General features: G+C 33.3%; 1 protein-coding gene across 3 annotated transcripts in view; it reads left to right on the top strand.

Moving 5' to 3' along the window:
* LOC114349507 (1-phosphatidylinositol 4,5-bisphosphate phosphodiesterase) overlaps positions 1–25,849 on the top strand; it is a 238,381-nt gene that overhangs the window by 12,009 nt on the left and 200,523 nt on the right. For 2 of the 3 annotated variants that reach the window (XM_050647820.1, XM_050647821.1), the window contains exon 2: positions 4,477–4,656. In XM_050647820.1, coding sequence (XP_050503777.1) covers positions 4,486–4,656 — 171 coding nt within the window. In that variant the 5' untranslated portion in view covers positions 4,477–4,485. Of the gene's footprint in view, positions 1–4,300; positions 4,657–25,849 lie in introns of those variants that run through there. The other variant, XM_050647819.1, reaches the window with a different exon arrangement.

Raw genomic sequence — 25,849 nt, forward strand, 5'->3', positions numbered from 1 at the left:
TACGGTGTAGCCATTCTCCTCTCCTCCACGAACGATTACGAAGGAGATTTCTTGTGTCATCATCCACATCATCCTTCCATTACTTTCTCGGTTTCCAATTAGGCCTCTTACCTCATTCTTGGATTCAACAGGTTTTTTGGAATCCTGTTTTCCTTCATCTCAAATATATGACCTGCCCATTGAAGACACGGTAGGCGGACATACTAACAAAGTTGGTTCTTTCATCATCATCCAGCTTCAAAAGTCCACTGCTTAACATAGGTCTCCTCTCCTCGTATCCAACCCCATCCCCATCTATCCTGCGCCGCTCTCATCCAGTTTTTATTTACCTTTCTTAAGTCGTCAGTCCATCTTGTAGGCAATCGACCGACGCTTCTCTTGTCTTCTCTTGGCCTCCATTCCAATAACCTCTTCGTCCATCGCCCATCTGTCATTCTGGCTATGTGTCCTGCCCATCTCCACTTCAACCTGGCTATCCTCTCGATGACGTCAGTCACGTTTGTTCTTCTCCTGATTTCTTTTGTCTCGCAGAGTTATTCCTAACATTGACCGCTCCATTCTTCTCTGCGTGACTCTTAGTTTGGTAGCCGAGGCTTTAGTTAAGGTAAGTGTTTCTGATCCGTACGTCAAGATTGGGAGGACGCACTGATCAAATACTTTTCTCTTTAGGCATGTGGGCAACTCACTTTTAAAATTTCTCTCAGTTTTCCAAATGCTGCCCACCCAAGACCGATTCTTCTCTTCAGTTCATGAGTCTGGTTATCCCTGCCAATCGTAATTTTATCTCCCAGGTATTTATATCTATCTACGAGTTCTATTTCCTTCCCACCAATACTGATGTTCTGGTTGGCTACCAAATTTGTCATTATTTCTGTTTTCGAGATGTTTATATTTAAACCTACATTTTCTGTAGCCACAACGAGTTCTTGTACCATCTCTCTTGCCATACCTAGATCCTCAGCTACTATAACTATATCATCGGCGAAACGTAAGTTGTTTAAGTATTCTCCATCTATTTTTATTCCCTTTGCCATCCAATCGAAATGTGGCTTTATGTGGTTTATGTTGGTTCTTTATGTATGTATATTAAAACATTTCATAATTGTATCTGATTCGCCACCTGTTGTTCTAAATTATAGGGCTTAATATTCGTCTCAGACCATTTCTTTCAGAAAAGTCTGTACCATTTACAGATTTTTGAGTAATAGGTCACTATATCGATCGGATTATGGTCTTTTCTTCGTCTTCGTAAAGTGCCTATCCGTTCCGGATGTTCGCGATCATCTTGGCTATCTTGACTTTGTTTACCGCAGCGCGGAACAGTTCAGTGGTAGTCGTGTTATACCACTTTCGTCAATTTTGAAGCCAGGAAATGCGTCTTCTTTCCGGTCCTCTTTTACCACTTACCTTCCCTTGGAGAATCAGTTAGAGAAGGCCGTAACGTTCTTGATTTCTCATTACATGTCCTAGATATTCTAATTTTTTAGTTTTGATGGTCGTGAGAATTTCACACTCTTTCCCCATTCTACGCAGGCTTACACATTAGTAATTCGGTCAACCCAGGATATATTTAAGGTGCGCTTATAACACCACATTTCGAAAGCTTCGAGCCGATTCATAGATGCAACAGTTAGTGTCCACGCTTCCATTCCGTAGAGCAGAACTGTGAATATGTAGCATTTCAACCGACGGTATTCTGTTTTTAATGATATGTCCCGACTGTTGAAAATGGGTCTCATTCTAACGTATGCTGCTTTTGCTTTTATTATTCGCTGTTTAATAATTTATGTTGAGTGGTCCCATTGGTTATTTAAATTGGTGCCCAGATATGTAATTGCTCGACTCTTTCGATATTCTGTTAGTTGATTGTAAGTTGAGCGTTTATTATTGTTTTTTTTTTACCAATTGTCATAAATTTGGTCTTCTTTATGTTAAGAGCTAGTCCGTATCTGTTGCTAACTTCTCTGGTCATTCAGATTAGGTATGGTCTTTTAGATTTGTATATTAGTCATCCTTTGATGCACATCTCGTGATTTAAATATCTGGTTCATAGCAAAGTAGCTCGTATTGGCTGGATTGATAAACAAAATAAGAGCAACAGAGATGGAATTCCTAAGGAGAAGTTGCAGTGTAACAAGAAGAGATAGAATAAAAATCATATATAGATATTAAGAAAAGAATGGGAATGAACTCAGATATAATAGACTATACATAGAACAGAAGAGACGAACCTGGTACGGACATGTAAGAAGAGCAGACAGAAAACGTTGGATAAACAGAATAATGAGTGGAACCCGATAGGAAAAAGAAAGGAAGAGAAGTCGACCCCGAAAAATCTTTCAGAGATTAAGTGGACGAAGGAATTCATATGTCTAGTAGCTCTTGAATTTTATTGTGATAATAGACGGTTTTTAATAAATATCCAGTCACAGAAAAAAATGCACGGGCCTATTTTTTTATTATTTTAAAGTATACGTAGTCTAATTTACTTACCGTTGCACGTCATCCGCGTCGTAGCCTGTGATGTCACATGATACCAACACGAAATATTTAGGCGGTAGGTGTGTTCTTTTTTAGAATCATTTTGCCTAGTATACTGTAATTACAGCCACTAGACATATTTTATTATATACGCGTAGAAATAATATTTGAAGATTTCTATTAATGTTAACCTAAAGAAATACACAATAATATGTTTCATTTAATCTGTATAAATGGATTATAAACCGTTTTTATGAAGCACATTTGCTCTGAACACACTGTAACTGTAATCGAACGAAGGTGACGTTTTAGAATAAATTGGTAACATTTAATTGACAGTTGCGGAGACACTTCATATTTTTTTATATTCTCTACTATTATATAAGTACATATTTGTTTTATTATATTTACTGTTTTTATTATTTACTTTAACGTATACCTCGTCCAATTTACTTACCGTTGCACGTCATCCGCGCCATAGCCTATGACACGATACCAACACGAAATATTTAGGCGGTGGGTGTGTTCTTTTTTAGAATCAAAATGATTCTAAAGGGGAACACACCTACCGCCTAGATATTTCGTGTTGGTATCGTGTCACAGGCTATGGCGCGGATGACGTGCAACGGTAAGTAAATTGGACGAGGTATAAGATTATAACTTAATTCTTGTTTTATATTTCTAAAGTTTTTATTTATTAACATTGACTATTAATTTGTTTTGTTGTATAATCCACGTTTACAATAATTATATATGATCTATTTGATTTAAAATGGATTCAGGATTTTTTTATACTTTAAGAACTATGTCAATTTAGATCTCTGGTTTACTGACGTGCAACGGTAAGTAAATTAGACGGACTGTACATATTATGAACTAATGTTCACCTGATGGTTAGGCAACAAATCTTACACTCTCGTTTATAAGTCCTCTATCCTCTATATGCGCTAGCATTAAGTTTCTAATTATCCCCAAAAAGCGCATACTCACAAAATAACTGCATAGTGCAATAAATATCGATCCAAAGCAGATAAAATATGTTTTGAAATTTTTTTTTTTATTTTTATGGATCACCGATGAATTTTAATATCTTATGCTTATGGCAAATTGCACCATAATAAGAGTTTTGTTAAAAATTGTTTTTGGGTAAAACTGATATACAGAATTTGTGATTGAAAATAATAATTGGGATTATATCTATTGTATTTTACACAATTTTTGATACAGTACAATTCTGTAGTGTAGTTTTTGTAGTACCTGACCTACAGCAGGTTCTACATTCAAAGTTTGTCAAAAATGTAAAAATTGCAATTAAATACAAATACCTAATATAAAAATATTACGAAAAGAGTAGACATAAGATTTGATTTAGATGTAAAAGCAGTACGTTATACCTATCTTTAAAAATCGAAGTAGAAAGTATTAAACCAATGTTTGACCAAATAATTTCTCTCGTTTAGGTGTAAAAATCTGTCACATGGCACTTTTCTAACATTCTTATGTAACATTTAAAGAAACCTTTATAAAAACATAAGTGCTCACTTTTGATCTTAATGTTGATTTATATAGTGTTTAGAGTATAGGGATAAACAAATTTTCAATTCCAGTTTTTAACGAAATACAACTAATTTAAACCACTCATTTGAAATATTTAAAAGATTGATTTTTGCGCCATACTATTTAGTGTCAGTATCTTCCGCTAGAGGCGCTACTGTCTCGCAGCGGCAACATCGCTAGTTACTGTCAAATCATGACATAATTTTTGTCAAGGTCGTGTTTTTTCTTCCTCCCTTACCCTTCCGCTTGGCGTTTTAGTGAACTGTCATTCTCATTCTATTTCGCGATAAACGTACTGGTTTTGATGGCCTTGCGGAGCTAGAGCGTAGTATCGATATAAATGCGATTTTAATGTTAAAATAAACAAATTTCTCTTTAATATAAACAATGTGATTTCGGTAAAATGTAGAACTGACGACTAATCGTGGTTTTCACTAGGCCTAAAACATGACAAAGAAGTTCGAGTTTGATTGGCATATACCTGTACCTGAGCCCCTTTTGACTGGATGTGTGTTTGATAGATGGACCGAAGACAAAGATAATGTAGAACTGGAGCAACGAGCACTTTTTAAAGTCGACGAATATGGATTCTTCATTTACTGGAAAAGTGAAGGAAGGGTATGTACATCTTTACATTATTAAGCAGTAGGTACTTTATTGACAAATCCGCTAAACAAGCAGTGTTTATGTTACGCTATAAAAAGTTGGCAGAACAAATGTAAATAAGCAAATAGATTTGTTGTGGTTTTATCAGTTTAATCCAGAATGTTTTTTAAATTCATCCAGGAATGTTCCACCATTTTTTAAACAACTACACTAACTACATAATTCATTTCTATTCAATTCCTTTATTGTGCTACTCTAATTAGTTCTAATACCTTTCTAGCTACTCTTTCATACCCAATTATCCTTTTAAATTTAGAGAGCATTGTCCACCTATTTACACTGTTTGTAAACTGAACATTCTGAGAAAATGTTTGGGATGTTTTGCATAGTTAATAGATATAAAAACTATTTACTACATTAACTGATCAATTTATAAAGGTGATAACTGAATGCAGTTCTAATATCTTTTAAATTTAGAGCACAAGTAAACAAATATTCTGCCTATTCTACCTACTCCTCTTCGAAAATTAAACAAGATGAGTATTTATAATTTTAATGTTTACATTACTGTATGGGAGATTTGGAATACTTTATTCAATAAATTTCATGTTCAAAGATGTTTTGCTGTCTAACAAATATTCAGGCTCTACTCATGAATGAATAGGAGATCGATCTGTATAGAACGGGTCTACCCCAAAATCCCGACAGCCAAAATCCCGACAGCCACAATCCCGACGGCCAGAATCCCAACAGGCCAGAATCCCGACAGGTTTGATAAGTTTCTTTTTAACATATAATTACATTTAATTCTTGTTTTTTATTTTTTGTTACTAAACAAAAGTATTTTGTATTAAAAGTATTAACAAAAGTCGGAATTTTTACTTATGCGAGGATTGTTGCATGTCGGGATTCTGGCGTGTCAGTGTTTTGGCCGTCAGGATTTTGGCTGTCGGGATTTTGGCTGTCGGGATTTTGGGCGGCACCGGTATAGAACCATTTAAATTTGACTTTAGTTAACCTTTAACCCTCTGTTACTCGCACACGGTGTGGGAGACCGGGCCTGTAAATAAATTCCTGTAACTCTGCTTGTAGTGGGGATTTTGAATGGCTACTTCGTATACTTCTTCAGTGGTCAATCAACTGTGGGTAAAGTCAGTTCGCAGTGTAAAAAATAGTACTGTCCTTTTGTTATTACGCAACACGGTCCCGTACACCGTGTGCGAGTATTTGTGCACCAATTTTTGTGTTTGGATCACACATCGATATTTTTAATTAGTAAGGTAATTTAAGATCTTTTCCTTATTTTCAATGTTTATAGATTAGTTTATTTATATTTATATATATATATAAATATAAATATATAACTTACCCAGAACCATCAGAATGAGGTTTAGGGAGATATGTGGTTTACCAAAAGAACAAGTACCAGTCGTAACACCAGGAACTTCAGATCGCTGTGCTGTTTGTGATTGGAAGAAAAATAGAAAAACAAAGTTTTACTGCCAAATATACTCAAAATATCTGTGTTTGGAACACCATTGTTCCAATGAATGTGACACCATTGTGTATTTCATGTTTTAAAAACGTTAATTAATTTTTATAACTTTTTTTGTTACTACAATTACTCTTTATTTTTAATTTTTTTGTGTATTGAATTAAGATCTAAAGTTCTTAGTAAACAAATTTAACCATATTCAATTTTTTTTTTCACTTCCAAAGTTTTTGTATATACATATAAATGGATAACAATGAAAATTATTAAATTTTTGATTAAAGTAATATAATGTGAACACAAACGCATATCTACAAAATTATATGATCATATATTCATTAAATAATTTAATCGTACACAATTTTGCAAAAAAAATAATTTTAAAACACTGCTGACCCATATTTTTGGACCCGGTCTCCTGCACCGTGCGCGAGTATCCGATCACAAAAAGTTGGCGCGAGTAACGAAAGGTTAAATAACAACCGTAACATTTAATAAATTAATTTTTTAGTAAACAAGTTATTTATTTTGCTTTGTAGAAATTTTGGGTGTAATGTGTAATACACCCCCATAGACCAGAACTTTTTAAATTGCCATTATGTGCAATGCAATCCCCGACTCATGGGTGAGATGCTGGTCTATGGGTAAAATCGATTTGGCTGATATATGAGTCGCATGGTAGCTAACATGTTAAAGAAACACGGTGACACAAAATGCTGTCAGTATACTGAATAGAGATCAGCAAAATAAACTAGAGAATAAATTTTGTTAAAAGAATTCGACTTCATCCAATAGGGGATTAGTTGTTGAATTAGTTCCCTTGCTCTATAAAAAAAATCCTAGTAACAGTCTCAGAGAGGACAGATTTGGATCTAAAAGACAAAATGAATATATCAAATTTGGAATGTTTTGAAACAAAGACCCTAAATATTGATATGGTATTCACAGAAACTAAAAAGAAAGAAAAAGGTATAGAAATCATCAGCAGGTATAATCATATATTATGTAAAGTGGAAAACTAAAAGAAAGGATCCAAAAGAACAAATAGAACTAGGCCTAAAACATGACAAAGAAGTTCCAGTTTGATTGGCGTATACCTGTACCTTGCCCCTTTTGACTGGATGTGTGTTTGGTAGATGGACCGAAGACAAAGATAATGTAGAACTGGAGCAACAAGCACTTTTTAAAGTCAACGAATATGGATTCTTAATTTACTGGAAAAGTGAAGGAAGGGTATGTACAGCTGGTTACTAAAAAACTGATACGACTCTTGAAGCGTATTTTGTAGAAAATTCAGCAGTGTATTTTGAAGGATAAATACTTATTATTTACATACTGTCACTGCCAAATCTTAAAATTTGTCAGATAACTTCTGACTGTCTGTTCAACCCGACGAACTGTCATAAGGATGGAATAGGCATGAAGAAAATTAATGCCGCCAACATACAAGAGAGAGGTCCTGAGAGAGACAGAAAAAGATCAGGTAAAATTTGACAGGCCGTGTAATTTGAGTTGCCTATATCAACTTAAATCGGGGAAATGGACCTCATATTTTTTTAACTTTATTAACTTAACTTAATTTTTAAATACTGCCTATCAGCCCTAATACCAAGTTAAAAAAATATGAGGTCCATTTCCTCGATTTAAGTTGATATAGGCAACTCAAATTACATGGCCTGTCAAATTTTACCTGATCCTTTTCTGTCTCTCTCAGGACCTCTCTCTTGTATGTTGTCGTCAATCTCGCTTCACTATTTGAATGGGACGTGGCCATTCCATTCTTATTGACAGTTCATTGGTACAACCTCAAGAAAAAATGGCTCCACTTGCTAGCAAAGAACTAAAAGCAAGAATTGTAACAAAATTAGAACATGGTTGGTCACTATCTGCCGTAGTGAACCATTTTAACGTACACAGAACAACAGTTTTTAATATTAATAAAAGATGGAGAGAACAAGAAACTCTCGAAAGAAAGCAAGGTTCTGGAAGACCAAAAATATCTACCGCTCATGAAGGTCATACGCTTTTGGAGAGATTAGAAAAGAATCCTTTTGAAGATGCGAAAACTGCAAGAATTATGTCACAGTTTCCGAGAAGCGTAAAGCATCGCATGTCTTACGTACCTACAGCAAAAAACTGTGGTTCTGCTTATGTTTTGCTGCCTCTGATAGTGCTCAGTTATCTTTTAATTTGGTTACAATTCTTGCTTTAATATATTGTTGAGTTAAGTCGTTTGTTTTATTCCTTAATCATAATAAAAATTATAACAACAACCCTATTTTATGTAAAAACTATCATTTATATACTCTTTATAAAATGCAGGAATTAAAACAATAATATCAAAAGTTAGACCTTCATAATTATTACAATTTATGAATTAACCTGTAATCATTTGCTTGTTGTTTGTTTGTTTATTTTATTATTTGTCTGTCATAATAAATATCATAATATAATGTCAGACCAATCAAATGTACTGCCCAAAATGATCAAATCTTATTAAGAGTCGTATCAGTTTCTTTAGGAACCAGCTGTAGCTGTACATCTATACATTATTAAGCAGTAGGTACTTTATTGAAAAATCCGCTAAACAAGCAGTGTTTATATTACGCTATAAAGGAAACAAATGTAAATAAGCAAATAGATTTTTTGTGGTATTATCAGTTTATTCCAGAATAGGTTTTTTACATTCATCCAGGAATGTTCCACCATTTTTTAAACAACTACACTAACTTCATAATTCATTTCTATTCAATTTCTATGTTGTTGTACTCTAATTAGTTCTAATACTCTTCTAGCTACTCTTTCATACTCAGTTATCCTTTAAGAGGGCATTGTCCACCTGTTTACACTTTTTGTAAACTGAACATTCTGAGAAAATGTTTGGGATATTTTTAATATTTATTGGCGATATATAAAAATTGTTTATGACATTAACTGAGCAATGTGTAAAGGTGATAACTGAATGCAGTTCCAATATCTTTTAAATTTAGAGCACAAAGTAAACAAATATTCTGCCTGTTCTACCTACTCCTCTTCGAAAATTAAACAAGATGATAATTTGAAATTCTAACATTCTCTGAGTATTTATAATTTTAGTGTTTACATTACTGTATGGGAGATTTGGAATATTTTGTTCAATACATTTCATGTTTAGAGATGTTTTGATATGTAACAAATATTCAGGCTTTATTGATGCATATTGTATAGGAGATCAATCTGTAGAGGTATCATACATATCATTTAAATTTGACTTTAGTTAACTTCCAAATATCAAATGTATCTTAATAACTTAATTTTAGATAAATATATTTCTGGTTTTCATACACTAAAAATTTTTTAGTAAATCTGCCGATTTAAATACGGTAAGAGTATGGTAAGATTTTTTAGGATCAAAAACACAAGTAAAAAATACCATTTTTGAAACTACGAAGTGCCTAAATTCAAGTTCAAACGTTATTTTATCAGTTACCGATAAGCAATTTGGTCTCGTAGTGCAATCACTGAAGGTGAATATGAGCTATTACCTCCGATTTCGTTGAACCTCCATCGATTTGCACGAAAATTGGTGAGTGGTTAGAGGATATCTCAAGGAACAAAGGTGACATGGTGCCAACTTGCGCTTTTACCCTGGGGGTGGATGCCACCCCTCCTCGGGGGTGAAAATTATTTTATAAAAAATAACCCCACAATTCGATAGAGCGACAAATTATAAGCAAAATTTGTTATATAAAGTTATTAAAATAAATCAAAACTTTTTGAGTTATCAAATTGATGATCAAAGATTTTAACTTTTCGTGAGAAAAATGCATGTTTTTAACCGATTTTTCATAAATAACTCAAAAACTATGTTTTTACAAAAAAGTTATTATTGTCAAAATTGAGGCTAATAAAAAGTCAAATAAATTCCTTACTAGAAAAACCTTTCAATGTTAACTGAAAGTGAGTTGTAGGTAATTGAATGTATATTTCTTTTGTCGAGTACCCAAATCTAAGTATTCAAGCTTAAATACCGGGAAAATGATGCATTTTATAACATAAACTTATTAAACATTTGTCAAAGCTCATTGAAATATCTATCAAATAAGTGCTCGAACAAGTTGATAGCATTAAAGTTTATGCACCAAAAATGTTTCAAAATGTATCTTTTAAAAAATTTTCTAAAAAATGTTATTGTTTTTTTTGTAAATAACTCCGTTAAATTTTAAAGTAGCAAGTTCATCTAATAACTGGTTAAAATTTTATTCAAAGAGCTATTAAAAAACGTCAAATAGTCATTTATACCTCTTACTTTTTTAAAAATAAAAGGTTAAATGGCCCCGGTTACATGGTTCTCGCAGCAAAATTGAAATTTTAAAGTTTCTATCTCGGTTATTTTTTACTCTACGAAAATAGTAAAATGGGTAAAGTATTTGTTACAGAAAAAACTAAAATTTATAATTTTTTACGTATAATGTGTATTTTTGGAGTTATTATCAAAAGAAAATGAAAAGTACGATAATTCTAAAAATTCTTATTTTTTTAAATTATACCTTTTTTTCAAAAATATGCATTCTAAACCGGTCAAATTTGTTGAAATAATTAACTATGATAACATAAAGAAATTCTTGTGAGGATTACTACAGATTTTAATTTTTGCGGAAATGGTGTATGTTTAGTTTTTAACTTTTTCCTAAAAAAATCGAAAGGGTTCTCTTATTTTCATCATAACTTGCTTAATTTTGATGCTATTAACTTCTACTGAAGCTCATTCGATAGGTATTCCGAAGTACTTTGACAAGTGCTTAACAAGTATATTCTATAAAATTCATCGTTTTCCCTTTATGTAAGCTTGAATACTTAGATTTGAGTACTCGTCGAAAAAAATATACATTCAATTACCCATAACTCACTTTAAAATAACATTAGTTTAGTTCTTTAAGTAGGGAGTGTATTAAATTTTTTATTATCTTTAATTTTGGTAATAATAGCTTTTTTACAAAAGCTTATAGTTTTTGAGTAATACGTGAAAAACAGCTTTAAAACATGCATTTTTTTAAGAAAAAATAAAATCTTTGATATTTAATAACTCAAAAAGTATTGATTTATGTTAATAACTTTATATATCAAATTTTGCTTAGAAGTTGCCCCTCTATCGATTTCTGGTATTATTTTTAATAAAAAAATTTCACCCCCGAGAAGGGGTGGCAACCACCCCCAGGGTAAAAGCGCAAGTTAACATCATGTCACCTTTGTATCTTGAAGTATCTTCTAACTACTTACCAATTTTCATGAAAATCGATGAAGGTTCAACGAAATCGGAGGTGAAAACCTTCAGTGACTCCACTATCGTTTTATTTTACAATATTGTTTATTAGTTGTGAATGCAACACGATCGCCCGTCCTCTCATATGCGCTTCATTAATAATTAAAGAAACAATGTTTTACAATAAAACGTGCCAAAATGTTTATAAGTAGCTAATAGAAGAAGGTTTGGGCTTGAATTTGAGTACTTATTGAGTACGTTATTTCAAAAATTATTTTTTTTTTACTTGTTTTTGAACCTTAAAAATCGTCATTTTTCGTTTTTTTTTTCAGATTTAAATTGTTTATAACTAGAAAACGATTAACTTTAGAGAAAAATTGCAAAAGATCTTTTTTGTTTCCAATGATCCAAAGAACCTAAAATAGTGTCTAGGCGGACCGAAAAAATTGATTTGTATAATTTGTTTAAAACATTTTTTTTAATAAATGTAGCGATAACTCCGACATTATGGCATTTAGGTATAGAGAATATAACAAAAATAAAAATAATCAGTATTTTTTAAGGATTTCAAAACGCAAAAAATATACAGGGTGTTTCATTTAAAATAAGAAAGTTAATTGGATTTCTAGAAAAACGGAAGACTTGGCAACTATGTAGTTACCACTATAATATCGGCCGCATTAGAACACCCTTACCCACTAAAATTTATAAAAATCCTTTTAGCGGTTTCCGAGAAATTACCGTGTTGCCAGACTTTTTCGCAACCCTGTATATGTATTGACTGAAAACGCAATTATGCATTTCCACCAATTTTTATATTGTAGACTTTTTTCTTGACGTCATTCCGAATACAATGCAAAAAGTTGCAAGTCAATAGGTACTGTATTTAAAAATCGATTTATTTTTTTCTAAATGCCCTGGTTAAAACCAAATCTTACGAAATCTTAAGAGCGTAGGCGCAAAATTTCGGACCAATGATTTTTAAAAGCATTCCTTTTTTTCGAATCTCGAGAAAACTAATATCTAACACTGGCGAAGCTTTCATGTAACCACTGTTACCATTGGTAACAGTTAAAAATCTTGCAAATAAATATTTTATGACTACTGTGAAATAATTCCATTTTATTTATTTATTTTTTTTTTCAATAGAAATATGAGTGTTAATAGTAATTCACTAAAAAGCCAACTAGACGCACGAAAATATTGGCGAATTTAAGCGACTCGGTTGCAGGTTTGTTACCACTTTTAAATGTGGATACACCATGATGGTCCATCGGTCGGCTCGTGTCTGAAAATTTTGAAAGGCGAAGGCGTGGGAGCTCTGTGGATATTAGTAGGCTTGGTACCACTTTTTCGAATGGTTACAATGGTTACTTACCTATTACAGTGTGCGTGCAATTAAACATGGATGAGTGTCGTTGACGACTTTTTTTTTTAATTTTGGACACTATGAGTATCCACCTTAAAAATAGGTTTTCTAATTTAAAGCAAAAATTTTCAGATAAGGCCTTTCATCAATTTGTACAGCTATATGGACAAAAATTTGACACAATAAAGTTAAAAACAGAATTGACAGTTCTTTATAATGATCCAGATTATTTTCAAAAAAAAATGTACAAGAATTGTATCAATATTTAACGTCTTCAGAACTTGATAATTCATTTCAGGAACCTTTATATTTACAAACCTATTTTTAATAATTCCGGCTACAAGTACATCTCTTGAAAGAAGTTTTTCAGCAATGAAACGGATTAAAACATGCCAAAGAAATACCCAATTGCAAGATCGAATGTCGTCATTTTCTTTAATTTCCATTGAGTAACGCTTTTTAAATGGATAATGACAGAACCCTCTTTCTACGATTCTGTTATTAACATTTTTACAGATAAAATAAACAAAAATTTATATTTGCGAGGTTCTTTTAAATAAGTTTTTTTACATCTGGGTTTGGTAACACTTTAGAAAAAGTCACGCGTCGCCAATGATATCTAAATATTTTTGAAAAATTGAATGGCAGAACATTATTACCAAGAGCTAAAAGTCCCTTAGAATAAACAAAAAGTTTCTTTTGAATGAGGTATTTGAAATAAAAATCACACTCAATTTTTTCTTCTTTACCCCTGTAACTTACTAAAATAAACATTATAAAAGTTTTCAGGGTCTTTCGGCCTTCGGTAATAATGTAATCTTTCATTCTGCCTTTAAATTTTTCAAAAATACTTTATATAAACATTTTCAATTTCTTTGCAACACGAAAATGCAGCAGCAGCATAATACTCTGGTTAAGGGGTTCTTAAGGGTTATTAAGGGGTAATACTATCCTAGTGTAAAATTTAGAAATCCATATACTTTTTTGGGAATTTTTAAAATAAAAAGTACTGTATCAATTATTTTGAAAATTTGCGTGAGCATTTATTACAAAAATAAGTACACGCAAAACAATTTTTATAAAAAAATATTGAAAATTAAACGATTTATGCGCCATCTACTGGCACCGTGAAAATAAAAACATAGCTCCATTGCTGCAGTGATTGGGACTAATAGAGACCCTGAAACATAAAATTTCAAAGTTATTATTGAAATATAAGTTATTTTCTATACCATCAACTAGGGGTTTTTTGATCGGATAAAACAATGTCAATTTGGCGGTTTTTGAAACTGAAAATGTTTTAGCTAATTTAAAAAAAAATTTTCAACACTTCGTAATTTTTCCAAATTTTAATATTTTTCAAATATCCTAGTTGATGGTATAGGAAATAACTTATATTTCAATAACCATTTTGAAATTTTATGTTTCCAGTATCTTTATTTTTATTTTCACGGTGCCAGTCGATGACGCATAAATCGTTTAATTTTCAATATTTTTTTATGAAAATTGTTTTACGTGTACTTTTTTTTATAAAAAATGCTCATGCAAATTTTCAAAACAATTGGTATAATACTTTTAATTTTAGAAATTCTCAAAAAAAGTATATGCATTTCGTACTTTTACACTAGGATAGCCCCTTAAATCGGAGAGTGCAGGAAGAGTCTATACCGGTTTCGGAGGTTTTTTCCTCCTCATCAGTAGTCCCATATCCTCTTCTCTCCGATTTCCCCAGGTATCATACTTTGGACCTTTCCGAATTGCAAAGAACGAAATGTCGCGGATGAACTAGAGCCATCTACCGAAAAACAAAGTAAGTTATCAATCGAAGTAGCACAGAAAACGACAATAAATATTGTTCCCTTGACAACAGGTGGAATACTTTCTTTGGTTACACCTCCTGAGATTTTCAAAAATTATAAATCATACAGGATGCCGAGAAAATTAAGATGAGTGAATTTTAAAGGATATGGGAATAAGAAGAAGACTTAAGAAGAGGATATGGGACTACTGATGAGGAGGAAAAAACCTCCGAAACCGGTATAGACTCTTCCTGCACTCTCCGATTTAAACAGAGTATTATGCAGCTGCTGCATTTTCGTGTTGCAAAGAAATCGAAAATGTTTATACATTTTAATTCATTTACTCTTTTGTTGAGTACTAAGGAATCTTTCTTGTTGGAACTTTTACCACGTTGAGCAGATGAGACGTGAATTATTTAAAATTCCCTCATCTTAATTTCCTCGGCATCCTGTATGATTTATAATTTTTGAAAATCTCGGGAGGTTGTAACCAAAGAAAGTATTCCACCTGTTGTCAATCTGGTGGTAACTTATTTTGTTGACTTAGATATTAGTTTTCTCAGGATTCGGAAATAATGAATGCATTTAAAAAGCATTGGCCCGAAATTTTTCGCCTGCGCTCTTAAACAAACTTAGTTCAATCAAGTCAACAATGCAACTACAGTAGAGCGTCGATAATCCGAACTTAATGGTACAGGGGTAGTTCGGATTATCAAAATGTTCGGATTATCGAACATATGTTCAAAATACATACAAAGCTCATAAACATAGTACATCTTATGAACCCACATACGTTTTAGTTACAAGGAATAAAACACCTGCATAATAAACAAATATATTTTATGTATTTCTGCATAAACAAAACAAAAATCAGCGGTCATATTTGCCCATATTGTCATATTAAATCCAAAAATTCGGTCCGTGATCATATTTTTTAATTTCATAATTTTTTTTGCGTTCGGATTAGCCATCGTTCGGATTACCAGGGTTCGGATTATCGACGCTCTACTGCAGGGGTGGGCAAAAGCCGGCCCGTGGGCCGGATCCGGCCCTTTTGATTACTTTATCCGGCCCATTGAGAAATCTCGCAAGCAATTTTTTTAAGAGCGTAGGCGCAATGCTTTTTACTTTTTTTTAAATGCAAAATGAAATATTACATTATTACTGAGGGCCGAAAGTCCCTGAAAACTTCTATAATGTTAATCACAGAGGTGAGAAAATAGGAGAAAATTTAGTATGATTTTTTATTTCAAATATATCATTCAAAGAAACTTTTTGTTTATTCTAAGGGACTTTCGGCCCTCGGTAATAATGTAATTTTTCAAAAATATTTATTAGTTTTCTCAGGATTCGAAAAAAATTAATGTATTTAAAAAACATTGGTCCGAAATTTTGCGCCTACGCTCTTAATCTCTTTTATGCGATTTTACTGAAATCAACAGTATTAGTGTTCGTATAAATAATAAATATCTATCTTCTGCTTTTCTTAAAAATGCGTCTGTGTGTTTAACCCGGTCCAGGTGCGAATATTTTTCGGCCAGGGTATTTGTCGTCTACCAGGACCCCTTTTCTTCGATTTTACCCTTCATAATCAGCTGCTGCAAAACAATTTACTTTTGTTATCATTTCTAAGTATGTGCCCTTTCTCCTTGCTGTCTTTCTCCTTTTAATGATGATCAAAAGTTCTCTGTTCCTTTTCCATTCTGTGCAACACCATTTCGTTCATAATATGATCGATCCATGGTATTTTCAAAATTCCCCTAAAAATCCACATCTCAAAAGCTTGCATATTTCATTAAGTCAGCATTAACAATCCAATAAAGAAGAATAGAGTGGACATAACATTTTTATTATTATCCCGGATTTTTATAGTGTTATCCGCCTTCCGGTTGCCAGTTTCGTCCGTCGTTGCATTCGTCAGGGTGAAGATTCCTTTTCGACATAGCCTTCTGAATGCCGCCTAGCAAGGATTGTTTCGGCGTTCCTTTCTTCCTTCTTTTCCTTGGCATCCATTTTAAAATTTGTTTTGGCAGCCTGTCGTCGTACATGACCATACCAGATCAGTTGTCTCCTTTGAATTTCGTCTATGATGGTTGACTTGACAACATTTTACCATCCGATATCAGATTTGCAGATTGAATCTTTGGCTACTCAAAAATGTCCTCTTCAAAAAGGCTGCTCTTGATTACTCGATTCTTGATCGAATTTTTGAAGTTCATTTTTTATCTGGATCCTTGTTATTGCTTAATATAATTTACCATATTAAAAATTTCGTAATTTTACTGGGAACAAATTGTTCGTAAATTGTTCGCATTGTGTACACCAGAAAGACAATTTATTATTATTAACAGTCAACTGTCTTTCTCCAAATGCTTTAAAATGATACTTATAGTATTTTTGTCAAAAAAATTTCTTGGGCAGAGAAAAACCTCCACCAAAAACATTAGCGTACATACTGGGTATAGTCCTCCGGCCCGGGAGACATTTTGAAAATTTCATTTTGGCCCGCGCTTAAAAATATTTGCCCACCCCTGACTCTACTGTATGTTTAATACAGTCATCGGTAATTAGAAGTGCATAGTAGCCCTTCTCTGTTTACCCTTTGGCTGTTCGTTAATATTTACTGTTTTTTATTATGAATATATTTTACCATTTTCTGTCCATTATCGTCACAACTTTACTACATATTTGCAAACAAATGCATGTTCGCAAATATGCTGTTGTGTTTCAAAAAGGGAAATAAAAGATCCAAACATGCACACTAATAAATTTTGCACAATGAGCAAACATTACATCGTGTTCTAAAATCCAATTGGGAATTTTCATTTACGAAAATTAAATTTTAACATCTCTTTTAACACGTTGGTATATTTCGAGAGTTTTACTCATTTAATAATTACCAGAGTTTTACTCATTTAATAATTACCAGAGAACGGCAGTTCTCGCCAGTGGCGCACACCCACACCCTCCTACACGCGACACTATATATACACGAAATTTTCGATTTTCTAAATCTGACTGAATTGAAAATTGGGCCAACTCCCATCTTAATAATATATAATAGTCTCCCGTTTTATACCGCTCACGTGGCTTTGGGAGTATAGCAGGGTAGTCTGCTATATCTAGGACCTACGGTATACAAGGAAGGTAACAGGGCCAGTGCTACGCTTCAACCGCCTATTATTACCCCCTGGTTTTACCCAAACTCATTTTATTCAGGCTGAGTCGACCTGGGGCCTATAAACATTTTAAAAATGTCTAGTTGTTCTTGCCGGCGGTAGGATTTGAACTCCGGACCACCGGCACGCTAGCCTAGCACACTACCACTCGGCTACGCCGGCCCCAACTCCCATCTTAAAGTTCAGGAAAAGACTCACCCATTCCTATGTCACCCATCCATTTTGGTCCAAGGGTGTGGATTTTACGGCCCTTCCTATTTAGGTTCTGTTTTTCGTTCTCGTCCCCAAAACTTCGAAAATTTAAGTCCGACCTTTGCGGCTTCTAATAGTAATGATCATTACCTTTCCAACGCATGTCTAATTTTGAAAATCGGTTATACCATTCAAAAGTTACCGAGCTCAGAAATATGACTCAATTTCTATTTAAAAAAGGGAAAATGTTTGTGGATATATATGTATGTATGTATGTATGTGACTGGAAAAGTTAAACCGATCTGAATTTTTTTTTCTGTGTTTGAAGAGGGGGACAGGGCCGATTCAGAACCGGTGTAGTTTGTGACTTTTGACCACCCATAAGCCAGCTATAGGACTTAATAGGTACAAAACGGTATATTTTTGGGGGTATATATCTTCGGTTCAAGAAGAGACAGGAGAACCGCAAATACACCAGATCAATAGTGTTGAGTTAAGCTTTCAAATGGTGTGTAAGACGTCACGATCAGACATACATACAGCTCAGTATAGCCAAAAAACTGAAAAACTAAACTTTGAAAATTTTGGTTTTTCGACAATTACTCAAAATTTCAACCTACGAATTGCGCCAATAACTGAGCCTTTGTAGAAGGACTCTAGACGAATCTAACGGTGTATATACCTCATATCCGGAAAAATTCGAATTTTTAAGTTATAGGCTTCATAAGTATGATCAAATCTATTATCTATGGAAAAAACGGAGTTTCAAGCTCAATAATTCCTGTAATAACTTCAGTTATCATACTTGACCTTAGATGCATCAAATACTACTTGTCCATACGTTTCAACAGAGCGGTTACAGAGCACTGGCTTGAAGTCAACGAGCCTTTGTTTGTAGATAAATACACCACAATTGCTAGGTATGATCGTCCAAGCTCAGCTTATGGGGGGACACTAATTTTGTCTACGAGTAATGATTTTTCTTTGGTAACAAAATATGACTTTCTGTTAAGTGAAGCCTCCTTTGAGTTTTCCTTAGTTTACAATAAGAATCTTAATCTTTATATTATTTGCATTTATAGATCACCTGCTTCTTCCGTGGAACTATTTTTTCAGAACCTGCTAAATTTGTTAGATGACCTGCCCCATAAAAGTAGAAAAATTTTATGCGGGGACTTTAACATTGATTATGCTGCTGCTTGTGCTACACGAATATCCTTGGTCAACATATTTGAATCGTATGGTCTAACAATGCACGTTGATTCTCCTACAAGGATTACAAAAACTTCATCTACCATAATTGATTATACAGTCTCAGATTTCTCACCACTTGATGTCCACTCTACAATTATTAATGCTGGACTATCTGATCATGAAGCAGTTTATACGAAGTTTAATATCTCCAGCAAACCCTCCTCGAAAACCCGACGTTTAGGCAGGATTTTTTCCACCCGGAACTTTCGTAAATTCCAAAATTTATGCTTAACCTCTGAGTGGCGCTTTCCTGCCATGGACGTGAATAATAATTTCAGTGAATTCTTAGATAAGCTTATTTGTATCTTCAATAAAGCATTTCCTTTAATTGCAATTAAGCCAAAACATCACAAACCCTGGACTACTAAAGGTATCCGAATATCTTCCAAGAATATGCGTTCTCTTCTCTATATCAAGAAATTTACTACCAACGTCTCTATCACTGAATATATCATCAAGTACAGGGCAACCTATCTTAAACTTATAAAATCAGCTAAAAAAGTCTACTACCAGAACCGCCTGGGAAGCTCCAAAAGTGTTGCAAAAGAAACTTGGTCCATAATAAACGATCTTCGAAATAAAACCCACACTGCTCAAACATTTTCCCTTCCAGACCCTGAAAATCTAAATGAATACTTTGTTAATGTGAGTAAAAATATTACATCAACTATTTTGCCACAACAAGATCCCATTTCATATCTCCCTAATTCAAGAAAGGTCTCGAATTCATTCTTTATAAAACCAGTCGTTAAATCTGAACTAATCCAAACAATTAATAGTATCAAAAGCAAATCTTCCTGTAGTACTGATGGTCTATCGATCAAAATTTTTTCTAATCTTCCAGAAAATGTGTTAGAAGTCCTCATCTCACTAATTAATGATTCTTTTGAGAAAGGTAAATTTCCAGAGTGCCTGAAGACAGCCATCATTATTCCTCTTCATAAGGGTGGTGAAATATCTAATACCTGCAATTATAGACCTATTGCACTACTACCGGTACTCTCCAAAATTATTGAGAGACTCATAAAAGCCCGACTTATGTCCTTTCTAGTTGAAAACAACATTTTATCACAAAATCAGTTCGGCTTTTTAAATAATAAATGCACCACTGATGCCATGTTTTCTGTACTACATGAGGTATATCAAGCACTGAACAATAATCTTTGCACTGCCACCGTTTTTTGTGACTATGCCAAAGCTTTTGATTGTGTAAATCACAACATTTTGATAAAAAAACTAAATTTCTACGGAATTAGAGGCATTTCTTTAGATTGGTTCCAATCTTACTTGAAAGATAGGAAACAACTGGTTAGAGCAAATGATAAAGACTCTAGTCTCAAAAACATTGTATGTGGGGTACCTCAAGGTTCAGTATTGGGTCCTCTACTTTTCCTTATCTTTATTAATGACATCACTAATTTAAAAATCGATGGAAACATCTTTCTTTTTGCTGATGATACCAGTATCACTTGGAGCAACTCAAATATTGCAACTCTTCATGCTACTATAACTTCTGATCTACTTACAATAAAAACCTGGTCTGACTCAAATTTACTCTCGTTTAACGTAGATAAAACAGTAGCATTGTCTTATAAAGGAGCTCTTCAACCCTTACCTCTTAATAACAGCCAGATCAGTACCGTTGATTCTGTAAAATTTCTTGGCATTTTTTTAGACAGCAACCTTAAATGGTCCCTCCATATCGATTTGTTACGGAAGAAACTCTCTTCAGCCTGCTATGCTATAAGATCTGTTTCGAATGAACTCAATTTAGCATCTTCCAAAATAACATATTTTTCTTTATTCGAGTCACATCTTCGTTATGGTCTTCCTTTTTGGGGTTCTGGTACAGCTGCCCAATTCGATGTTATTTTCAAATTACAAAAAAGAGCTATAAGATATCGGTTTGACCTCAGAAGAACAACACACTGCAGAAGTTACTTCAAAGATCACGGAATTTTAACCCTTCCATCTTTGTATATTTTAGAAACTGTTTGCTTAATTCGTAAACATCTACATGTCTTTCCACCAAGACCTAATCATCACTACTTCACGAGAAATTCTACGTTTGACGTCTATTTGCCGACCCCGTCCTCGGAGTTAGTAAAGAAATCGATATTATATTCCGCAAAAAAAATGTACAACCATCTCCCCCTACAACTAAAATCTGCACCATCTTTTCCCAAATTCCGTAAACTGACAAAAGCCTACCTGTCTGAAAGACCATATTATTCAGTAGAAGATTATTTTAGTCAATAACTAAGAAATTACAGTACCCTTTGCACAAGTAGTATTTTTATTATTTTTTTATCTATATTTGGGTGTCATATGCAGCAGCTTAACTTTTTAACTTTTAAACCTTTTTTATTAATTATTAGGTAGACTATGGATTTGCAATTTATTTAAATTTTTGCAATTGATTATTTCTGTTTTAACTTCGATTTATTTATTTATTTTATTTAACTTATTGACGATTTATGTAATTTTAGTAAATTGGATTGTTACTGTTTTGTTTTTTTTTACTATTTATAAGCTTTGTCGATAAAATTGTAAAATTTTTCATGGCAATAAAGCATATTTCTATTCTATTCTATTCTATAACTCATGTTTAGCGATCAAAATCGGTTAAGCCGTTTAGAAGGTATTAAGCTACAAAAGTATAATCCAATTAACGATTATTCCCGAAATGGTTTATGTAGTTGTAGTGGTTACCGCTAAATTTGATCTGGCAACGGGCAATCCGAGTTTATTTACCGGCCATCCCAATATTTTTTTTTCAATCTATTTCGAATAGAAAAAAAATCTAGTGTACATTCTATGGACACTAGATCATTTGGGAGGTAATGCGACAAAGTCGACCATTTATAAAGCTTAACGTGTAATCGAGAAACATTGCATTCAACTTCATACATTTAATTTATAAATAACTTTGAAAAACTCCTGATACAAGAATAAAAAACCGCTAAACGCCGTAAACATGAGTGGCGCATACAATATTCCAGCTACAAAAGATCTGATATGAATATTACGTGGCGCGAAAATGTATTTTCATTTTGATGCAAAACAAAGTTCTAGTTTTATTTTAAAATATTTTTCCATAATATTTGCTAAATTTGAAGTAAACGCGCCACAAAAGAGTTTCAAAATTCAAAATGTATCAAAGTTACCCTTTTGTGGCACGTTTTACTTCAAATTGGGCAAATATTAAGAAAAAATCTTTTAAAATAAAACTAGAATTTTGTTTTGCATCAAAATGAAAATACATTTTCGCGCCACGTAATATTCTTATCAGATCTTTTGTAGCTGGAATATTGTATGCGCCACTCATTTTTACGGCGTTTAGCGGTTTTTTATTCTTGTATGATATACAAGTAGTTTGTACAGAACGACTGCAACAATTCAAAATTTTGAATTTATATAGGTACAAGGGTGAATTCAAAAATTCTTAGCCTCTATTATAGTAGCAAAAACAAATTGAAATAATATTATTTAACAGGAAGTGGTTATAAATAGGACCACTTCCCAGGATTAACAATTATTGATGAATCAGACTCAGGCTGGAAACCTAGGAAGCATTTCCCGCTTGGCCACTGGGAGGGGCGTCTGATGGAGGGGTCTTCTTCTTGTGATGCTGTCTACTAGTGGAGGTTAGCGACTACACTGTCTAATCATCTGTCTCTGTCCAATGCGGCTCTAAAAAAAGATGTTGAACGAACGCTGGACCTGTCTCTGATATTTCTAATGGAGGAGTAGTTACCTCAAACAGAGTGTAAGGTATTATAACTAGTAAAAACCGTGGTTTATCCCAGTTAAAGTACGATCAGGGTTGGCAAAATCTAAGGTTTTTTCCAAAAAAAAAACCAAAAAACAGGTTTTTTTTTTTACTTTTCAGGTATCATATCCGTAAAGTAGAACAGACATAACATTTGACTGGAATATTTGAATCTTTGACTTTTATCGTAAAAACCGTGGTTTATCCCAGTTAAAGTACGATCAGGGATATTCTTGTATAATATACAAGTAGTTTGTACAGAACGACTGCAACAATTCAAAATTTTGAATTTATATAGGTACAACGGTGAATTCAAAAATTCTTAGCCTCTATTATAGTAGCAAAAACAAATTGAAATAATATTATTTAACAGGAAGTGGTTATAAATAGGACCACTTCCCAGGATTAACAATTATTGATGAATCAGACTCAGGCTGGAAACCTAGGAAGCATTTCCCGCTTGGCTACTGGGAGGGGCGTCTGATGGAGGGGTCTTCTTCTTGTGATGCTGTCCACTAGTGGAGGTTAGCGACTACACTGTCTAATCATCTGTCTCTGTCCAATGCGGCTCTAAAAAAGATGTTGAACGAACGCTGGACCTGTCTCTGATATTTCTAATGGAGGAGTAGTTACCTCAAACAGAGTGTAAGGTATTATACCTAGTAAAAACCGTGGTTTATCCCAGTTAAAGTACGATCAGGGTGGGCAAAATCTAAGGTTTTTCCAAAAAAAAAATCAAAAAACAGGTTTTTTTTTACTTTTCAGGTATCATATCCGTAAAGTAGAACAGACATAACATTTGACTGGAATATTCGAATCTTTGACTTTTATCGTAAAAACCGTGGTTTATCCCAGTTAAAGTACGATCAGGGTTGGCAAAAACTAAGGTTTTTTCCAAACAAAAACCAAAAAAACAGGTTTTTTTTTACTTTTCAGGTTTCATATCCGTAAAGTAGAACAGACATAACATTTGACTGGAATATTCGCATCTTTGTCTTTGTATTATACTGGCCAGACCTCCAAACTGAATGAGCTTGTTGAGCTTTTCGTATCCTCATACGATTATCGTTTTGCGAATTCACATTTTCAATTTGCATATTGTTAATTACTGCCGTCCTCAAATAAAACGCGGTATGTGCAGCCAACTTAAAACGGAGAAATCGGCTCTCAAAGTTTTTTCTCAGGACTCTATATGTTTTGACTCAAAACATGTTCTAATGATAGTTGAACATTATTTAAAAACATATTCTTAAAAAAAACATGTTTTTATCAAATCTGTAAATAAAAAGTCATATACCTCGTTTTAATTGAGCATCAGACATATTACTGGATCAGAAATAGTGCCGTATCTGCATTTTGTTTACAAATAGGATTTTTTTTACAAGGAAGAATAGTTACCGAAAAAGAAAAATAAATAGCTTATAATTGTTTATTACGTACGCAAAATACCTACATGTCATAAATGTTCAAAATACAAATAATCGTAATGTTTAAAAAATGAAAAAATAATTAAGTTAAAACGCGATAAATGCGCTGTGCTCAATTAAAACGCGGCAAGTACATGATACTCGCTAGCACATACCGCTTTTTAGTTGAGTACTCTGTAGATACCGCATTTTAATTAAGCAACTATTGAAATTTAGCACGTACGGCATATTCCAATTTGTTTATTTTGGTAGTAAATAAAATGATACCGCTTTCAGACATTGCAGAAGCAGAAATAAGGTCACAAGGAAACCACATATAGCAAAAACTCGATTTTCAATTTTTTTGCAGATACCGCGTTTTAATTGAGGACGGCAGAATAGTATATAGTATGTCGTTTTTTGCATTTATTCGCATGGATTTGATTTTATTAATATTGATTTTCAAACCTATTTTATTGGTCTCAGTGGAAAGTGGTTCCAATTGCTCAGCCAAATCTTGGAACCTTTGTAGTAATAGGCAGATATCGCCGGCGTATTCTAGATCGCTTAGGCGTGTGGTTTACGTCCTTGTATACCTCTCTTGTAGAAGTCTAGTTTGGAGAGAATATACTCTATATCTATGTTAAAAAATGCAGTCAAACTAAACGTTTTTTCCTGTAATGATTTTTCCTGTAGAGTTTTCGTTTGATGTTTTTTAGTCATTGACTCCAATTTTGGATAATTATTGGTGTCATTCCTTTCTTGTTTTTCTATTTTATCCTTTTAACCTTTTCCGCGTGTATTCCACTGGTTTTTCAGTAATTTTTCCAAACTTTTAGTTGTGCCACAATGAAAAGTTCTCAACCTTTCTCCTCTATCGTATAACAAAAACTCGCCAGGGCTCAGCTGCTTCAATCGATCTCTCGTTGTCAACCGCATTTGTTATATAATTTATAATTTGTACAGGGTTAGGAGAATGTATGTTTAAGTAATTTTCATTAAATATTTATTGAGAAAGACGAGATTAGGTATTCATTTTCAGGGCGTAACAAAGGGCGGATATTCGACTGAAGACATATACCGTATTAAATTATACCCCAGAAAATGTAGCATTTTAAACATAAAAAAATTACTGGCCGCTATTTTTTAACTGGAATATTCTGGGGGAAGTCAATAGAAAAGGCGTAACATCTCGTGGGCATCGAAATTTTTACTGCGTCATGGTTTTTTATTAACATTTAAGCAAAAAAGCGATTTTTTTCATTGATTTCAATGTTGTGAAAACACTACGCATTGTAGATGAAAAAGAAAACGTTCAACAGACAACTTTCTTGAAAATGAGATTTTCCCTTACAATATTTAAAATTAAAAAGTTACAATATCTGGAACACGGAATCAGGGGACAACGATATGAGATGCTAAGACTGATAATACCGGGAAAGATAAGAGGAAGGATTATAATAAGAAGGAGAGTGTTATGGTAGAACACTTTAACCCATT

This window comes from Diabrotica virgifera, chromosome 3, assembly GCF_917563875.1.
Source record: "Diabrotica virgifera virgifera chromosome 3, PGI_DIABVI_V3a".
NCBI lineage: Eukaryota > Metazoa > Arthropoda > Insecta > Coleoptera > Chrysomelidae > Diabrotica > Diabrotica virgifera.